Raw genomic sequence first — 20,023 nt, forward strand, 5'->3', positions numbered from 1 at the left:
AGCCTGTGTGCCAGATCAAAGTAACATGATATTTCAAGTAATTGCATTTTTATATGAAGTTGAAAAGTATGCAGTATAGACAGCACAAGATAATGATTAATGTTCTCTGGTCCCCAGTGCTAAAATATTTTATGGTTCTAATATTACAATATCTTTATTTAGATACATTACTCCATAACTGCACTTGGCTAAAGTGACTTGACATTTCTTTTCATGTCAGAGACCAAGATAAACATGGCCAAGAAAAGAAGAACTGTTTTCAGTTTTGCATTTGATGCAATTAAGAAATAATCTCTGTACCTGGTAAAGGAGAGAGGTACTTCACAATTTAAATAAAGTAATTTCTGCTGTAATGCATATTGAGAGAAAGCAGTGCAAGAGAAGAAATATTTTGATTAAAATGAAATTAACAGATAATATGAAGCATGCAATTTACTATGAAGCATTGGATTAACTACTCAAGGTGAGCTATGCTGGGTATTGAAATGCACATGAACAGCGCTAGCAGTATTGAAACGCACATGAACTGCTATAGGGGAGCAAACGATGGGCACGGAAGTTCAATAAAATGGTGTTTAACCTTGTTTGTGAATATATATTCAAGCAATGTTTCTTGAATCAGTCCAGAGTCATCTGAAGCAAAAAGGGGTGATTAGAGCAGCATTTTTACTAAGCGCTGAACTGCTAGAACATGTCTTTCTCAGGTGCACTATAATTAGCTGGAAGTCTGGAAATGATTGGTGACATTTGCAAGGTGTGTTTAAAAAAAAAAAAAACCACACAAAAAATCCCAACCAACCACACCAAAACACCCCATGTTAACTGGCCTGTGTTTTCTGTTTTCATTGGCACATTCCTGAAAATTGTACTGTGATGAATTTAAAAGGCCGGTCTTGGAAATCTTTCACCTCCTATCCCTCAGGTTCTGAGCTGTTGCTAGCAATCAAAGAAGCTATAACACTGCTGTAACACTTGCAGCTACTTCCCTGGCCTGGAACATCTGAGTTCCTGCAAATACTGCCTCTTCTATGTTTTGCTGAGCCTTCTCTACTCATTTACACAGTGAGGTGCATGGGTTTAAGATACAAACAACTCAACAACCATTGGGAGAAATTACCTCCTACAGGAGATGAATAATTGGAAAAGTTCACAGAAATTATCTGCTGTTCATACCCTATCCAACAGTGGAGGCCTTATGAGCTGGCTTAGAAACATGCCCTTCTACAAACTTCATTAATATGTCATTTGCTAATCAGATTGCACTTGTTCCCAAGGGAAACAGCCTCCATTGATTCTCAAGATTCAGTCACTACTTCTGTAACATGTCTTAGGTGACTTTGGTAAGCCACCTACCCCTTTGTAAAACTTTTTCCCACGTGTGTCTCTTTCATGTCTATTTAGGCTGAAACTGTCTTTTGTTGTGCTTTACACACTGCAAAGTCTTAAGGCTTCCAGAAGCTTACATAATAGACCCCAGAGTTTTGTTTTAAGTCTCCTTCCTCAGGCTTTCCCGAACACAATGACTGCCATTTCCTAGTGGTAGCCCACCCAGAAAAGTGAGGAAGGTTTTTTTATCTTAACACCTGTGTGAGAGGACAGAAGAGTTTTTATCACCCCAAATATACTGTGGAGGGGAACACACTACAATTCCTAGCAAAGCAATATATACATCGAGCCAGAAGTGACCCCTTGCCTTGGGTTGCACTGCTTGGTGCAGCAGGCTCCATATTAAAAGCCTTGCTCGACGGTCCTTGCTAGCTCTGGTGTCCTTGACCCTTTGGGACATGCTAGAGTGTGAGGAAGCCGTGGTACTGGCCGGGGACCGGGTACCGTTCGACTCCCGGGAAGCCGCGCCCTTCGGGCTCCCAGAAGCTGCTTTTCGGCGCGGGAACCGCCACAGGATTGTACGCCTCAGGTAACGCGCCGCCCGCCTCAGGCTAACGGTCGCCACGCGCCCGCTCTAACAGCGTACTGGCGCGCTCCACCCTCTCCCCTCAGGCGCGTGCGCCGTCTGCCGACAGGGGCGGCCCCTCGTCCGGCGGCGCGTCGGATTCGAATGGCCGCGCTGGGCGGGAGGGGCGGTATGGAGGGCTGGGGGACTTTGCTCCGTCAGTGCCCGCTACTGCTGCCTCAGAACCGGGAGGGGACGGCTTACGAGGGCTTTGTCACCGCGCAGGTAACTGGAGTCGTGCGCCGCTAAGCCGTTACTCCGCGTCGGTCTTTCTGAAGGCCTTCTGCAGCCGCAGGCAGCTCCGTGAGCGTGTAAAGAGGGAGCGCCTTCCTCCTCACCCCTCGCCGGGCCAGGCAGCTTCCCGCCCGAGGGCGGAGCCGCCGGGTATGTGAAGCGGGAGAAGCCGCGGGGGGCGTAACGGGGCCCTTCCGCCCGCTCCCCCGCCGTGGGCGCCGCGGAGAGGCGGCCTCGCCACCGACCCGCGAGTTTGCACGGCTGGCGCACCCGGAACGGCTCTTGTTTCTGCAGCGCGGTCTGCGCGGTCTTGTGGGCTGGATTTGTTGTGCTGGCAAATTTCGGGATGTTTTCGGGTAGCAGAGGGCAGGTGCAGTGTGCCCGCACTCTGCCTACTGCGAGGGCTGAAGCGAATGACCGTTTGTGTTTTCCCTTCGCTTAATTGTGCCTGGGAGGTTTCAGCCGAAGCAGCTGCATCGTTTCTCTGAGGAGCTGGTGAATTTCTGTGCAGGGGCAACGGGACGGACACGCCGGAGTTAGTCCGGTGATGAGCTAGGGCAGGCTGAGAGTGATGAGTTAGGACAGTGTGAGAGAGCGGATGCTCTTAAGCAAGCTTTGCACTACGCGGTGACGCTGCAGCCACGGCGCTTTAAAATACCACGTGTGTGTGCACACCAACCATAGAAAACGCTCTGAGCTGGGTGCATTTACATCGAGATGGGGTTTTCTTCTTGTAAAAAAATCAGTCGGAGTCGACATGCTTGTGCTTTCAAAAGTGTAGCTTTGCAGTCAAAATTCAGGAAGTATTCAACTTTTACATGACGCTTGCAAGCATGTGTTTGTATTTCCTTTATTCCAACAGCTGGAAGTTTTGAAAGGCTGTTAGAATGCATCCTGGAGTTAATGTGAAAGTTAAGATGGGAATGTGAATATGTGTCCTTAGATGATTTTTTGATGAAGGCTAAGCCCATAATGTAGCAAAGTCAGAGATTTTATCCTTAATTTAAGTATATGGTAAACATGAGCTTTGGAGGAGTTTGGAAGCAAGTAATGTGCCAGAGCTTTGAAACGGGTATCTTGGTTTTGCTTTGAGAATCACAGAAATGCTGAGGTTAGAAGGGAGCTTTGGAGGTTCTCTAGCAGTGTCAGCTGGAGGAGGTTGTTCAGGACCATCCATGTCCTTCTGGGGATTGAATATCTCCAAGCATGGAAGCTGTGAAACCTCTTGGGCAGCCTGCTCCAGTACTTGACAACCTCTTGCTCTTTGAGGGTTTTGTTTCATTGCATTTAGGTGGCACTTCCCCTATATCAACTTGTACTAGTTGCATCTTATCCTGTCAGTTTTTGTCACTTGGAGTCTTATTAGACTTCTCCATCAGGTATTTGTGTATACTGGTGAGATCCTCCCAAGCCACCTTTTTTCCAGGCTAATCAGACCTAGCTCCCCCAGTCTCTCCTTGTCTGAGAGGTGTTTTTCTGCACCGTTGCTTTCTAGCTGGTCAGCCACCAGCACGTGCTGGTGCATGGAGCAAATCCTCTCCCAATAACCGCACTTTGCACTTTCCTGTCTTAAGTCCACCAGGTTCCTGTCAGTCCATTTCCTCAACCTGTTGAGGTCTGTCTGAATGGCAGCACAATCATGCAGTGTATCAACAGGTCCTCCCAGTCTTGTATTCTCTGCCAACTTGCCGAATGAGGGTGCATCCTATACCATCATCCAGGTCACTAGTGAAGGACAAATAGCATGGGCCCCAGGCCTGGTGTGCACCATCAGTCAGGGGCCTCCAGCTGGGCTTCGTCCTGCTGATCACAACCCTTTGAGCCCAGAAGTTCTGTAGGTTTTCAGTCTACCTCACTGCCAGCTTATCTAGTTCATTCTTGAGTTTATCTGAGGATGTTATGGGAAACTGTTAAAAGCCCTTCTGATTTTGAGATAGAGCATCCTCTGTATTAGCCGTCTCATCACAGGAGGAAATCGGGTTGTGTTCTTAACTTCCTGGTGAAAAAATCTGAGAATTTGGGGATGTGATTCTGAGCTGGAAAGGTCTGAAATGAAAGCTTTGAGATGAGTGAACTACTCTCTTGCCTTTGGGGAGGAGTTAAACCTGCTTGCAACCTACTTCTTTATTTCAGTTTTATTTTAATCATCCCGTAAGTAAGGAGGAGGAGTATCACAAATAGGGACAATTGCTGAAAGTACAAGTAGGTGGCATTTAGGAACTGTTCCATGTGGATTCCACTAACAGGAAAAAAACATGTTTGTGTACTTGGGCCTGTTTTCATTTACGGTTTCTAAAACCTTGCTGAAATGTGTTGTGGATCAGTGCCCAAGTTCATTTTTAGTGTAGTACTTCTATGATAAGAGTCTGTTTTGACTTTGCTAGAGATGAAGACAGACTTTCATGTAATTCAGCATGACTTGGATTTAATCTTATTTTTGGGTTTGTCCAAATTTGGATATGTTTATTCTTCTGGAAGGTGTTACTTTTCTTTATAAAATGTGGTGTGTTGATGAGTTTTTACTGGCTACTGTGAGTTAAAGGTCAAGAGTATTTCAACTTCAGAATTAAAATCAGCATTATTTCCACCTGTCACTGTTGTGGTTTTGCCCCAGCCAGCAGCAAAGCACCACACAGTTGCTCTCTCACTCCCCCTGGCAGGATGGGGGAGAGAATTGGAAGAATGAAAGTAAGAGAACTTGTGAATTGAGGTAAAGACAGCTTCATAAGTAAAGCAAAAGCCATGCATGCAAGCAAAGTTAAAGAAGAAATTAATTCACTGCTTCCCATGGGCAGGTAGGTGTTCAGCCTCCTTCAGGAGACTAAATGGTTTATTGGGAAGACAAACACCATCACTCTGAATATCTGCCCCTTCCTTCCTCTGCCCCCAGCCTCTTATATGCTGAGCGTGACATCATATAGTGTGGAATATCTCTTTGGGCAGCTGGGGTGAGGTGAGAAGCAGAGAAAGACTTAGCTCTATGTAAGCACTCCTCAGCAATAACAAAAAAAATATATTATCAACGCTGTTTCCCACTCAAATGCAAATCACAGCCTCATCCTAGCTACTAGGAAGAAATGAACTCTGTCCCAGCCAAAGCCAGCACATTCTTCACCCCTTATTCCATACCACTTACATCATGCTCAGGTCCTACACTGTCCAACAGATCCTCATTAACCTCTCCACTGCTTTCTCATCCTTTGATGTGACATGCAGATATCATTCCATGAGTCTATGGACCACCCTTGTAAAATGGCCACACAATCTCTACCGAGGTCATTCAGTCCATACTTCAGGCTCCATCTGGTACAGCAGCACTCAGGCCAGGAGAGGTAGTGTGTTGTATGGAGTTACTGGGTGCCAAAACCAGCTCAGGTTGGGTCTGTTCTATCCCAGCCAAAACCAGCAGCTTTTTTTCTCCTAAATAACAAAATCCTGAATAATATTCCAGAAAGTCAGATGAGACAAACTTTTAGTAGCTGATCTTATTGGAGAATACTTCCCACAAGTATCTTAACTATCTTTCCCTGCTGACCTACCTTCCTGTTAACTGTTTATTTTCAAGGGTAGAGACTTCCATATCAGGATACTGTTACCAGTGGATTTTCAACTGCAAAATGCAAGGTAAGAGAGTTTTATGAAAGCCATTTTATAATTGTGTGTAACACAAGTTTATTTTGGTAAAAGTAGTGACGGATATGTGTATGAATTATTTGTTTTTTCCAGTATCAGTGTTTGTAATTTGTTCTTACTGGTTTCAACTTAACCTAGCAATAAAAATTGTACAGCATTAGTGTTAAATGCTGACAATAAACATGGCCTATATCAAAATATTTTGTTGTTAATTAACTTAGAAACCTGTTTTAATTAATTAGTTATATTTATATATAAATACAAAATGGAAAAACACATTAATTTAAATCAGATAATTTATATGCCACCATTTGGGAAACAGAAAATTCAGTGCAAAATTGTAAATTTAGGCAATTATGTTGGTTAGCATGGGGTTTTTTTTAAACCTCCTCTTCCTCTACACGTGTGCATGCACGTGCACCCAGATTAGTCTTGAGCTTTGTATTCCATACCTCTGCCTAGGACAGCCTGCTCTGAGCTGTGAACAGATGTGGTACTCAATAGCTTTATTATATTCCAGGTCAGATACTTAAAATGACATTATAGGCAACTTTGACATTTTCAGAATATCATTTTTAAATATTGGTATATTTTATGAAGTCATATTAGCTTGCAAGAATTATGTTGTTTTCTGCAAAGAACAGGCTTTGGTAGATAAATACTTAATTTTTAATGGGCTTTGGGGTAGTGACATTTAGAAGTTTTAAAGAACTCTGATTATGAAACTCAAAGAAATTTTAAAGCATGGTTTTCTTCCTTTGTTTTTCTGAAGAAAAAATTGCACATTGTCGTGTAGCAGACTTCCCGATCTCTTCTAAAAATCATATACTGTGAATTAAAAATTTATACAAAATACTGTTTGTCTAGGATAGAGTGTAGCTGGCACCTAAAGAAGATCCTGCATGGATATCGTCATATTTTAAAGCAGGTATGTAGCTTTATATAAAGCAGGTATATAACTTTATATAACAAATTCTGTTAACGATATGATTATAATAATTCTGAAAAAATATGCTCACACATGTATTATAAATGTAACCAAATTAACAACATTTCTAAGAGATTCCAAAGCTTCTGTTCTCATTAGCGAAGAATAAAGTCTTCATCACTGTCTTCACAGATTATATAAATGTGTATATATATATGAATATATATGACGTGATGTGACAAAGGTGGTGGTTAATTTTTTGTGAAGTTTCCTCAACTCTGGGAAGCTTGTTCTGTAATTGAAGTGTTTAAACATGTGTTGTATGGTCAGAGTTTTATGTTAGTTGGTTTGACAACAGTAGAAAAATAAACAGACTGAAATTGTTTACCACAAAAAGTTGAATTGAAGTAAACTAGCTGATGCTATGTTCCTTCCAGAGGTTATACAGCTGTCCAGATCTTGTCAGTTTTATGGTGGAGCTGAAAACTATTTTGGTAAGTGACAGAATACATATATGGGAGAAGCGATGTTCTTAAAGCTTTGGTTTTCACTTGACATTTTTTACTGTTTCCTGTTCAATAGATGGATTTCTGTGGTTTATTTTGTGAAATGACTTTGTAGGTTGTTCATGCAATATTTGTGAAAATATCCTTCAGGATTTTGAGTGACTGGAATGTTATAGAAAAATTAAAATCCCAGCAAGAGATTTTAGTATAAAGCAGTCGTCTTTACAATGATTTTCTTGGAATTTCTGGTATTGTTCAGATGGTAAGGAAGGCTTATGATCATATAAGGGATTATATAGTTGGTGGATTGCTGACAGTGCTTTCACCTTTGTGACAATTTGTCCAATAAATGAAGAAGGCTTTCTTTTATAGTTCAAAGACTGCTGTTTATTACTTTTTAAAAAGTTTTTCTAATCTGGGATTGAGGAGTAGCAAAGTCTTTAGTCAGCAACATTAAAGTGACAGTTTCTTGTCTGTTAGCAAAACATTCTATGAGCATTCTTGGCTCAGAATACTTGTGTACAACTACTCAATTTAGAAACAAACCACAGGAAGCATTCCTCAAACAACAACAAATATACTCTTCTGGTATTCCACTACTGTCTCTGCAGTGCTGTTCCTCAGGATTGGTTCAATCCCTTTCAAGGTGGATTACATTAAACAGTGCAAAGGCATTTGGAATAGGGCTGAATGTCTCCATGTGGCTATTTTGGAATATTTCACAATAGTTATTCCAAGCTATTTTCCTGGATGCACAAGCACTCTGAAAATGAGAATGCAATAAAAGTAGTAATTAACTCAAAAGAGTAACATACAATGATCCTCAGCGCAGATAGAAAAAAGAGAAGACAGTGTGGGAGAACTGGGCAGAAATGATTGTTGCGCCAGTTGTATTACTAATTCTATTTACTAATTTCTTTTATTTAAAATAAGTTTTATTTAAATAACTTTAATAAATTCCTTACTTTGGTTTATTTATATGTCCTGTAAGCATAATTTTAACATAAGTACACTTTTAAAGAACAAGTAACACAACACAAATATGGAATGTATGGTTTGGTTTTGTTTTTCTCTCTAACCTGGCATTACCTTTGTGATACAAACTTCTTGTTAACACATTACAGCGTACTTGATGAGTGTCTGTACCAAAACTTATTCTCTGATATTAAAACTGAGAAATTGATTCTTTGATTTTTAATTTTTTTATTGCTATATAAAGCTGTATATAGCTACTTAATAATAATATGGATGATTTCATATATGTGTTGTCTTTTGTGACTGTGGAGCCCAGGAGACAGCTGTGGGCTTAATAGAACCTTCTTTTGAAATGTTCTTTCAGTCAAGATGCTTGACTTCAAATTTATTAGTTGAAAAGGAGGCACATTTGATATTTGCATCTGAAGACTGTGTTGTAAACATCTGTGTTGTTTTTTTTTAAATTGCAGATGTTTTCATTACCAGTATCTGAAGTAATTTACCAAACAGCTTCTTTGTCTGCTTTAGCTGGAGGCTATAACAAAACAAATGCAGTGTACACTTAATTTTACATAAGCTTAATATTTTTGAATGAGTTGCAAAAATCACATGACTAAATAGATGCAAAAATATTGAAATGTCTCCTAATGATGTTTTTAATGTTCTTTTAAACAGGAAATTGCTTTAAAGAATACACCAGACCTGCATATACCACGGCCGCCAGAATACTACTCCTGTCTTATCAGAGATCTGGAAATACTGGGTTGGAATAAGTATGTTTATTTTATTTCTTAACAGACATTATCACTACCTGGGATTTTTTTCTGTTTGTGAGTTGAACTTATCAACATACTTGCTCTGTTAATTTTTCCTATTTAGAAACTGGTTTTGCTTTAATAACTTCTGCTTTGGGTTTTTTTTTATAAATTACAAACCAAACCAAACCTGTATAAACTGAAGGTATGTTTCCAGTCTCAGATAACTGAGCTGAAAGGTGAGATGCTACTAGTAAGAAATCAATTCTTCTTTGACCTATAAACATTCTTAAAGCATAGTAAACGTGCTTAATGCAACTTTAATAATTCTCCTTTTTCTTTTTTTCCCTACTTGGTACATACTTTTTTTGAACGTTCCTGTATGCTCTGGTTGATCATCACATACCTTTATACTTTTTTAATGCTTCTTTTTTTAGAACTAGAATAATTATTTTTAAAGAACTGTTCTGCCTTGCTCTCCATAGCACAAGGATCTCCTTAGACAAAGGAATAACATAATTAATCCACAAAAAGATAAATCTACAATTAACAAAATAGTGAATGGAAGGGACAATTTGGAAAGCTGTAAATCCAGGACTTCAAAACATCCAGCTCTTTGCCCACAGAGAATAACATATTTTTGGTTACACAGATGGGTTCAGACAGAGATGAGAGCTGTTGAAAAGTGTTCCTTAGTCTCAAAAACCTCTGCAATCAGACCATGTTTGGGTGACCAAAAGCATTTCCAAGTGGGAAAAATGATGGCTACTGCCCAAGGAGAGTATAAACTGTCGCCTGAGGATAGAGGCTCAGTGTGCCCAAGACAACGCTTTTGTGTATATGCTGTACTTTAAATTGAGTATCTGTGGAACAAGAAGTGGCAATTCAGGTAATTTTGTGGGTGAAAAACTACAGTGGAATCTTTTCACCCCAAAATGGTTGGTTTAACACCGTGGGCAAGAATGTCACGTTAGCAGAGGATATTTGACTTTGTTGAGGCATGAAATGTACACATAGCTACCTTCTCACTAGGCTCTTGAATGAGTTCAAACAGATTATGTTATTCTCAGTCCCATGTACTCTCAGATGAGGTCATAGAACAAATTTAATTTCGTCCCTATACAGAAGAAAACAAGGTTGTTCTCCTCATGCCTCTTACAGGAACACTCAGTTGCGATCTAGTATTCAAGGTCCGTGTGGAAATCTTTCAGCAAACCAGAAAGCTTCCTGCTTTGCAGACTTTTACTTTAAAGGCTTTACCTGCCATCACATGTGCCATCATTGGCAAATTCTCTGATACTGAGTCTTTTACTCCTACAGCAGAGAGCCTGGAATGGAATATGTTTGAAGGCTGTCTTTAATAATATGCAATTACTCTCACAGTGCATCCTTTCAAGGGGTTAAGATGAAAGATTTTGTAGGATGTTGAAGAGTTTTGAATGAGAAGCTGCTTTTTAGATTCAGTAAAATGAAAGTTTAAAAGAAAAAAAGTCTGCATTTGCAGTTTTCAACAAGACAAATCTACTTTTACCTTAGTCCTGGATGGTAAGCTCATTTTAACAAGTGTTTATTCTGCTAAATGAAATAGAGGCCTTCAGTCTAAAAACAATATTGAGTTCTTGTACATGATTTGTATATAAATTAATAATGTGACTAACCCTAAGTAGGCATTTGCTTTGAAAGCCCTTTTTATTTAATTTAAAGATTTAAAATATCTTTGTTAAAATAGATGAATGTTTTCCAGTTACTTCATTATTAAATATGTAGTTGTGCCAGCTGATGACGTTCTATTCAAATTTCTCAGACTCAGGTCTGAGAATATTAGTTAAAATATCCTAAACACATGGGAAATAAATTTTGAATCGTACCTGCTCTCCCAAAATAAATAAAAAGAAAAAAACAACAAATTCCAAAACCCTGTGCCAGTGAAACAGGCACTGATATATAGCTATAAGATACTTAATTGAATCTATAAATATAATGTGTAGCTAAATATACTAAAAATATGCTTTCAAAATACAATTTAGCAGCTTATCTCAAAGCTGGTATTCTGATGTTCTGTTCATACAATACATCCAGTGGTTTGTTATTAAAAATCACATCAGTGTTTATCAGAGAGTGCTTCTAAGGCAGAATTTGACCTGTTTTTTAGGCAAGGATGGTCTTCGTATAGGCATACAACTTTGCTGTGCTTTTATCCAGTGTATTCATGTAATTCATTAAAGATATACCTCTTGATTGACTTAAAGGTAAGGTCTCTGGTTATTTGGTGGTTGTTGGGTTTTTTTGTTGGGGAAGTGCAAATCAAAGGGCTAGGCTATACTTGCGGGGGTTCATATCTGGTTTACTATGAGTTGGATGCAGAACAGCCTAGGGAGATGATTTGAAGTACATTGGTAACTTTAGTGTGCTTTTAACAATATTATCAACTAAGAAGGCCTCTTAACCTAGGCTTGATTTTGAGTTGCAGGCGATGTGTATTTGCATGTTAGTTAAAAACATCTTGGTATGGTCTTTCAGCACAAAAGGAAGCCTGCTTTTTAGTAAGGATTGATTGCTGCTCACACCTTGAGAAGCATCAGGATTTATTTATCAGGATTTTTCTTGGGAAAGAATTGGCTTGTTGTGGACCATAGACTTAGTTTTCTCTAATGCATTTTGGGTCATGCTGGAAGCTGCCTGCATCCAAATCCAACTGAAAAACTGGAGGATATTTTCTCTGAAAGAGAATCAAAGCAATAGATGGTTCCTTTACCTCTCAAATGAGTTAAGAAGCTCTCAGGTGTGGCACAAATTTATTGTGTTCTAATGGCTTTCATCTAAGGAATATGTGAAGTTTCTCAGAAACAAATTGAAGGCATTATCTGCAATGATCTTACAACTCCTTTCTTTTAAACCACTGAAAGTACAAACAGTAATGAAGAGTGCAAATGGGCTTGCTGCTGCGATTAGGTATAATCACTTTCTCTGTGATACAGAAAACTTGATTTCTTGACCTAATTTAGGTGTGGGGGAGGGTGACTATGCTCTTGTATTCAAATAGTTGTACACAAAAGTCACGGTTTGGCAGGTTATGAAATTGTACCAAATTTTCAGCACTAAGTGCTGAAGGAGGATACTTCCTTCCACTTAAAAGCATGGAAAAAATACCAGCACAAACCTAATCAGCTGAGGTGGGAGGTAGAGCACATGTAGTAGTGTTAAGCTACAGGAAAGGCTCTTCTACTATCTCATAATATTGCTAGTTGATTCGATGACAATATCTTGGAAAGATAAATTATTGACTATAAAACATTTGTAGGACTCTTATCACTCTCATGTGGATTCATATATGTTGCCAGTATCTCCTAAGTCCGTAGTGTGAGTTGTGATCCCACTTGTCTTAAATTCCGGTGCCTTTTTGTTTGATGCTTTTTGTGAAAAAAAACTTGGCATGTGTCTTCTGCCTTTTCTGTTTCCATGGGCACCCTGGCTTTTCGTGTGTTCCTGATTAAATATCACTTGTGCTGAATTAAAGTATTTGAGGGATTTAAGTGAGGCTTTCCATCTCTGTGGTTATTCCATTTTTTCTATATGATAAAGTGATGAAGCCTACAGAGGAATAAAGTTTTATGTAACTGAAAATCACCTATGTAAACAATTCCTGATTTGATTATACAGTTGTATGAAGATGCTCATATGGCTGTTGTGAGTTTGCAGGGCAGGTTTCTAGTGGAGGACAGGGGGCTGCAGGGCTGGCTTTTGTAAGAAGCTGCTAGGAGCTTCCCCTAAGTCTGACAGAGTAAATGCCAGCTGGGCTCAAGGACAGACACATCAGTGATGGTGGAGAAAAACCCCGCATGTGTGAGCTTTTTGCTGTCAGAGAAGGGAATGAGAAGATGAAATAAACTGCAGACCCCAAGGTCAGTGAAGAAGGGGGGTAGGAGGCACTCCAGGTACCAGAGGAGAGATACCCCTGTCGCCTATGGAGAAGACTATGGTGGAGCAGGCTGTCCCCCTGCAGCCCATGGACGGTAATGGGGAGCAGAGACCCCACCTGCAGCCCGTGGAGAGGCCCCACACTGGAGCAACTGGAGAGATACGGAAGATGCTGTGACCTACTTTGGAGCAAGCTCCTGGCAGGACTTGCAGCCTGTGCAGAGAGAGATAGACCCACACCAGAGCAAGTTTGCTGGGGGCAAGGGTCTTGTCATTCCATGGAGGACTGGGCTGGAGCAGTCTGGGCTTGAGAGACTGAAAGACATAGCAGTGACCTACACTGGGGCAGATGGTCAAGATTAAAGTCCCATAGGAAAAGACTCATGTTGGAGAAGTTCATGGAGGACTCTGTCCTGTGGGTGGGACCCCACACTGGAGCAGGGGAAGGGTGTGAGGAATGCCCCCCACCCTGTCCAGCTGAAAAGGGGAGTGATAGAGTGGCTTTGGTGGGCATCTGGCCTCTAGCCAGGGTCAGCCCACCACAGTTTTACAGTGGTGTGCAACAGTCTCTGGTCCTACAGAACTGACTTTCTTCTTAACCAAAGTTTGGTAGAGTGCTGTTAGAGAAGAAGTAGCTACAAAGCTACCAAGTTCCTTTTTCTATCCTAAATGGAAAACTCAAATCCTCCTTCATTCCCCAGAGGCAGTTTATTGTTTTCAGGTCAGCTAGCTATGAATTTTCCTTCTGGGCATTCTTCAGCCCTGTATGCCCCTAGTTTGAGGAATTTTTTTTTCCTTGGTTTTCCTGTTTGTGAAAAGTTTTGAAGGGGAAGACAATGTTTTACTAGAAAACCTCTTAAGTGTGTGGTTTGTAATGAATAATGCTTTAAAGGTATTGTCTGGTCAGCTCGAATAGTTGTCATCTTCTAGTGACTAGTTGTTGAAGTCAAACTTAAATGTCCAGATTGGTCTAGATTGTGGTGGCGCTTTGTAGCGGGGATGGATGTACTGCTTTTTAGGGTTTATTCTCTTTCCACCAAGCTCAGTGAAAATTCACATTTTCAACTGGTTTTAAAAGATACTTTAAATATGAATACTGAAACTAAAAACATATTAAAAATGGACAGAATGTGAAAATCATTTTGTTATGTATTCCATAATTAACGTGGTAGCTGTTATTAGTGCTCTTAACACCTTTTCCAAATGCTTACATATTTTTTCTTTAAGTGTCTAATTTACTCTGTCAATAAAACTGAAGCAAAGGTTCTTTACAAATATGATTGAACATAATGATATTGTCACTATATTTTTTAATATAATGGCATGTGTATGCTTCTATTTTAAATACATAAATAGACATTTTAGAGGCTGCCAGGTTGTTAAACAAATTGTAAAAGTACTGAACCCTCAAGGATTTCAGAAGTAAATTGTAAGATACTTAAGTCCATTGCTATCTAGTAAATAAAAATCACTTTTTAATTTTGCTCCCTCCTACCCAATTTGGAGTGAAGATCTGCAGAGATGTTTGGTTTTTAAACCAAAAGAATTCATGCCTTTTTGGTTCCTCAAGAGCGAAATGGCCAAAGATAACTGTCAGAACAGAGAATTTTATATCCTAAACACCGTGACCGCATCCCTGTAGTTTTTCCTTTCACTTTTACTATCTTGCATCTTGGTGGTTTGATGCAGGCACCAGTTGTGCTCTGGTTTGGACGCTGCTATAGATTTTATTGCATTAACCTTTCTTTGCTTTAACTGCTGGTTTAGGATTTCCCCGCTCCAGGCAACAGTGGATGGAAGGGTAGAATGTAGGTACTTTCTTATCTTGATAAAAGCTCTGTGATAAAATGTTAAGGTAAAGTTGCAACAAAGCAGGAGTAATGACTTCTTTCCAGTTAGAAGAAGAACAGTCTAATTCTTTCTAAATAATCGAATAATTGACTGCAGTTGAATTATGCTTTTATCAAGGCTTGTATTTCTTTCAACTGTTGTAGAGAAAAGGAGTGTCAAAATACTCCCAGGAATCTGTAGAGCTATTTAATATTGCATTAAAGTTAATCAGCATTAAACATGAAATAATATATCTCTCTCCCTACTTATTACCACTACTGCCTTTTCCATCTGTATTTTTCAGTTCCCTCACTGAGGCTATGTCATTTTATGGACCTAATTTTTCTTATTTTCACTTCCTTCGTAGGAATGTGCACACCCTTTGGCATAGGTCTGTTTGTTCTTGTACAGGCTCCTGCAACTCTGCTGCCTGTTTCACTTGAAAGAGAACCATTTTTCCCAGCATGCTGGCTCGAATGACTGAGCTAGTATGTAATGGCTTAAAAAAAAATGTTACCTAGGTCAGCAAGCAGATGCTTTCTTTGAACTCTGATAGGCCCTTCCATCAGTCTAGGTGATAAGTTGTATAATAATCTTGGACCTCTTTTTATCTTCATGCAAGAATGACATAGTAAAAATGCCAAAATATCCACCTGCCCAGTGCACTGGTGAATATATGAAGAAGTCTGAGCAGTTTTGGCAGCTGTTGAAGCTACCCAGCAGAACGTTCTTCTGGAGAACAAAGTGCTTTACAATTGTATTCATCTTCATTGTTGGGGGCAGCACAGATTGGTGAGACCTTAAGCAAAGAGTTGGCGACGATGTCAGAAGTTTTAAAACTTACTTACATTTAGTATGTACTTGTTACTTGCTTGAGTGCATGTAGGCTGTGTAAAACTGTCATGAAATGAAGGTAAATCATCATAAATAACTCATGCTGTACCAGTTTGGGTACTGTTTTCTGCAGAAAATCAATTTCAGAATATGAACCAATACCCACTGAATTTTCCACAATAATAATATTGATAATAAAAGAGAACTTCATCGGAGAGAAAAGCAAATCAAGAGCATAAAAGTCCCATACAGTCAGAAACTGCAGAAATGGATCAAAGATTTGACAGGAAGTTTAATGTGCACATAAGTAGAGGCTGACAGGAACATGCTGTGTGTGTCAAAGGTTCCAGTGATGGAAAACTGAAACACAGTGCTCACTGACCACAGCATGAGCCTTGACACACGTTGTAAATAACCCAAAGATATATGACTGCATTAAGCAGTAGACTGGTGTATTAACAGCAGTAAATCTAGAGCAGCAGAAATGGTTGGCGTATAGGACTTCCTCTGATTAATATTTGTAACAGACTAATAAGTGTATTGCAGACGTTTCAAACCGCGCTTCTTGTGACACTTGTCTTTTCTCTTCCAGGGTTGTGTATGTAGACACTGGCCTTACAACTATCAAGCTAAAAGCTGAAGACTCTTGTGGTCGACAGCATCTCATCACCCTGAAGTTAAATGGAAAGGTGAATTTATGTGGGAGAAAAATTTTTTAAGGCTTCCTCAAAATAACTAGATTTTTCTTAATTCATAAGGCTTTTAGAGAGTTGGTTTATTAGTATGTCTATTCTGCAAGATAATGGGGGAAGAAGTTTTGAAAGAATTTTTATAGAGGCCTTTTAGACTTGTAAATAACTGTTAGAACAAGTGATCATAATTTTCTGTTTTCCAAGTGATTGTTCTGGTGAAGGATCAATCACTACTCCTTTTTAACCATGTCCAGCCTTTAAACTTGCCACAAGACTACTGAATTGTCAAATGTTTCCACCTGTTATCCTTGTCTTAACATGCTTTGTGTTAGGAACTGTCCTTTTAAAACACTTTCTGTTTCTAAACCACTTTTGTCATCAAGTGTCTGGGAAACTTGGGTTGATCAGGAAGAATTGAGGATGGTCAGTTGTGCAGTTAGGTATGTTAGACAAATCATGTGCCACACAATTTTGGCTTCTATAAATGAGTTCAAACATAATAAGAGGATATACTTTTAATGCACAGATCACATTTTGTGAAATAGCTTTTTGATTTTCTTTTTTTTTTTTTTTTTTTGCTTGAAAATGCCTGGTCCAGAAATCTTGTGTCCTTTCCCACAGCAGGTGGGTTTGAACCTGATAATCTTTAAGGTCCTTTCCATCCCCAACCTTCTGTGATTCAAATTTTTAATAAATTGCTAGAGAATTCTTCTGAAAACAAAGCTGGGTCTTGTCAAGTATGAAACCATATTATTTATCAGATTTCATTTTGTATCGTGTGAGAAGTGGGTTGGGTGCAGGCTGTTTCAGACCCCAAGAATTTGGATACCATGTAGTAATCAAGACGCTTTGGTGATTATCTGAATGACTTGGCAGAGGTTGGAAAATTTGTTCAAAATAAATTTAGCTGTATGCTGAAAAATAAAATGTAAATATTTTGTTTAATAGCAGCCTAAATTGTTCTAAAGAATGATAGGATTATTTCTGGCATGTCCATGTGAATGTAACTGTAATAATGTATGATGTCACTGATATGTTCTGGGATAGTATTTTAAGATACTGTCTTCTGGGGAATCACATTTTTTTACATAGAATTTCATCCTGCAAGGTCTAAAAAGGTTCTGTACAGATGTACATGATCATCTCTGCATAGTTCTTGGGAATTATTTGATGCACAGAACAATATTCTGGTATTAAAGAAAAATTTACTAAAATTCAGGGAAAAACTGCTGGGTTTTTGGTTGTTGCTTTGTTTTTTTAAGTAATGTAAAGTTAGCAGAATCTGTTTGCAAGCACTTGTTCAAATGCACCCTACAGAAGACTGCATAAAATGAATTTCCTTACCAAGAAAGCAAACACAGAATTGGCTGGTGCTGCTGGGATTTAAACGGAGTCGTCCTAAAACTGATCCTATGGAAAATTGTTTGGACTTGGTTTGTTCTAGGCATGCTTTTATACATTGAAAACAAGCTTATTTCTATGCAAACATTGAAGTATTCCATGAAAAATAACATCAACAATACAAGAACAATAATACTACAATACAAGAAGCTGTAACAGCTTTTGTTGGATACATGTTTCTACGTTGTAACTCCCTCCTATCCAAATTCGTTGTTTCACTACCCTGTTATTTAACTTGTCTGACACCGATTTGGACAGGTAAACCACAAGATGTTCAAGTTACAGGGGTTGCCTTCAGAAAGGGGATCCCTAAGAGAAACCACAAACTCAAAAGATGCATGAAAAAGCAAGCGTAAATAAATTTCTGTGCAATCCATAAATCCACTAGATTGTTATTTAAATCAAAGCATTGAAAACATGGATGCTTTAGGGAAGCTATGTCTTTTTTCTGCCTTTGCCATTGAAAACCATTTATAGTTAATTACTGTAGAATTACTTTTTTACATAGAATAAAGACACATTTTTAAAATACTGATAGACTGATTGCCAGACGTCTCGTATGTAAGGACGTTGTCTATGTCTAGCGATTGACTTTGGGGAGTGGTTATGGGAAGCAGCACCTCTTTGCCTTAAGTCTCTTAGATATGTGAGGAACCTGGAAATTTTTTTTTGTATGTCTCTAATATCTGGTTCCCTCTAATATTGTGTTGGTTCCTATAAAATTCTATAAAACTGCTGCATACCTTGCTGATAGAACTTGAAAGGTTGAATGGGACTAAAAGGAGGCAGCTTCTCATGTGAATAAAATTTTGGATAGGTGCTGTGAGAAAGGACATAGTTTATTTGTAATTACATCTTTATTTGCTTTGCTACTTTCCAAAAAAAAGCAGTTTGTTTTCCCTGGATTTTGTATCAGATGCTAAACAGCAAGAGATTCACAAGTATGAGTGGTCAGTGGTTAGTTTTGGAGATATCAAACTTTTATAGCTTCCTTTTTCTTCACACAGCATTTTATTTCTTTTCCTTGGTGATTGATATCTCTTAATTTGGGGCTGGGGGCAGGGAGTGGTTTTCATTTTGGGGGTGTGTTCATTCACCTCTTTCTAAATTGTTACATGCTTCGATTACTTTCAATTTGAAAACAAAAAACGTTGCCAGTCAGAGCAAATACTCTCATTTAACTGAAAATTAGTTCTTGACTAGTGAAATGGTTGAGATAGTAATTTTTATTTCTTGTTTACAATTTCTATCCAGGTAATTGAGAAGTGTTTTAAAAAATACTTGCTCTTTCTTGTCTTAAATTCTTTTTTTAATGTATCCTGTGAAAACCAAGCAGAGGAAACTCCAATTCTCCCACCTCTTCTAGAAAACTGATATATAAAAAAAGTTTACATGTCGATTTCTTCTTTAAATGTTCATTAACATTCATAACTACTGAAAATGCAGTGCATACTGTTCAAGAGCCGAATTCTCAAGATGCTTGCAGTGATCGTATTTTGTTATCAAATTTGGGAGCTAAGTACCAGTCTGACTTCTTAAATCTGTGTTTTCTTTCCCTCCCTCAGTATCCAGCAGAACCACCGGATTGCCTTGTGGATTTTCCTGTTCAGTTTATTATTTCTTGGATGCCACAGGTAAACTGCTCTATTTTTTGGGGAAGATACACGCTCAGGAAAAGATAAAACAGAAGCACCCTCTAAAGTTGAGAGATGTTTTAAAAAAAGCAGTCCCCCAGTTTGTTATTCTTTCTAGTTTTTTATAACCCAATAAAACTTTTTCAGTTGCAATCAAAAGAACAGGAAAGTATTTAATAAAATTCAGATTTCACCTTTTAACTGCTACTCTTAAAGTACCAAGAGCCATTGTCTTTTTTTAGTCTCTTGCATTATTTCATGTATCTTCTTTTTTCCTTAATAGACTATGTGTACTTGATTAAATGGATTTAAATGTGACCACTTAGATGTAAGTTAATTTGAATTATCTCTAGAAAATAGTTGATGTTTAATTTCATTTAATTCAGGAAAATAGATTTAACATAAATGATGGGGTTTCATAATCCTAACTCTCGCGAGGATTCCTGCCCATCGATAAAGCCCGTCTGTATGGAACGGAATTTACATAGGGATGTGGCTGAAAGGTTGCATCAGAATGATTTTAAGATGGGCATGTAATTTTGACTGCCAAGCTCAAGGTTTAGTGTGTCACCTCAGATTTTCCTCACAGTTTGAGGAAATAACTGCAAGAACAGATGAAAAATATATTTAGCTTCACCTGTAATCTCAGGTTTTGATTCTCTGATTTGATTTGGAACAATGTAAATTATTTTTAATTCTTTATTAACAATTGAATTATGCTGGATTACACAT

General features: G+C 38.8%; 1 protein-coding gene across 1 annotated transcript in view; it reads left to right on the forward strand.

The window, feature by feature from the left end:
- Positions 1–2,083: 2,083 nt before the first annotated feature.
- Positions 2,084–20,023, forward strand: part of FANCL (FA complementation group L) — a gene marked incomplete at its 5' end in the record, with an annotated part of 28,233 nt that continues 10,293 nt past the window's right edge. The window contains 7 exons of the mRNA XM_084262378.1: positions 2,084–2,176; positions 5,751–5,809; positions 6,686–6,746; positions 7,184–7,240; positions 8,903–9,000; positions 16,157–16,253; positions 19,223–19,291. Coding sequence (XP_084118504.1) covers positions 2,084–2,176; positions 5,751–5,809; positions 6,686–6,746; positions 7,184–7,240; positions 8,903–9,000; positions 16,157–16,253; positions 19,223–19,291 — 534 coding nt within the window. The remainder of the gene's footprint in view (positions 2,177–5,750; positions 5,810–6,685; positions 6,747–7,183; positions 7,241–8,902; positions 9,001–16,156; positions 16,254–19,222; positions 19,292–20,023) is intronic.

This window comes from Gallinula chloropus, assembly GCF_964237585.1.
Source record: "Gallinula chloropus genome assembly, chromosome: 3".
Taxonomy (NCBI): domain Eukaryota; kingdom Metazoa; phylum Chordata; class Aves; order Gruiformes; family Rallidae; genus Gallinula; species Gallinula chloropus.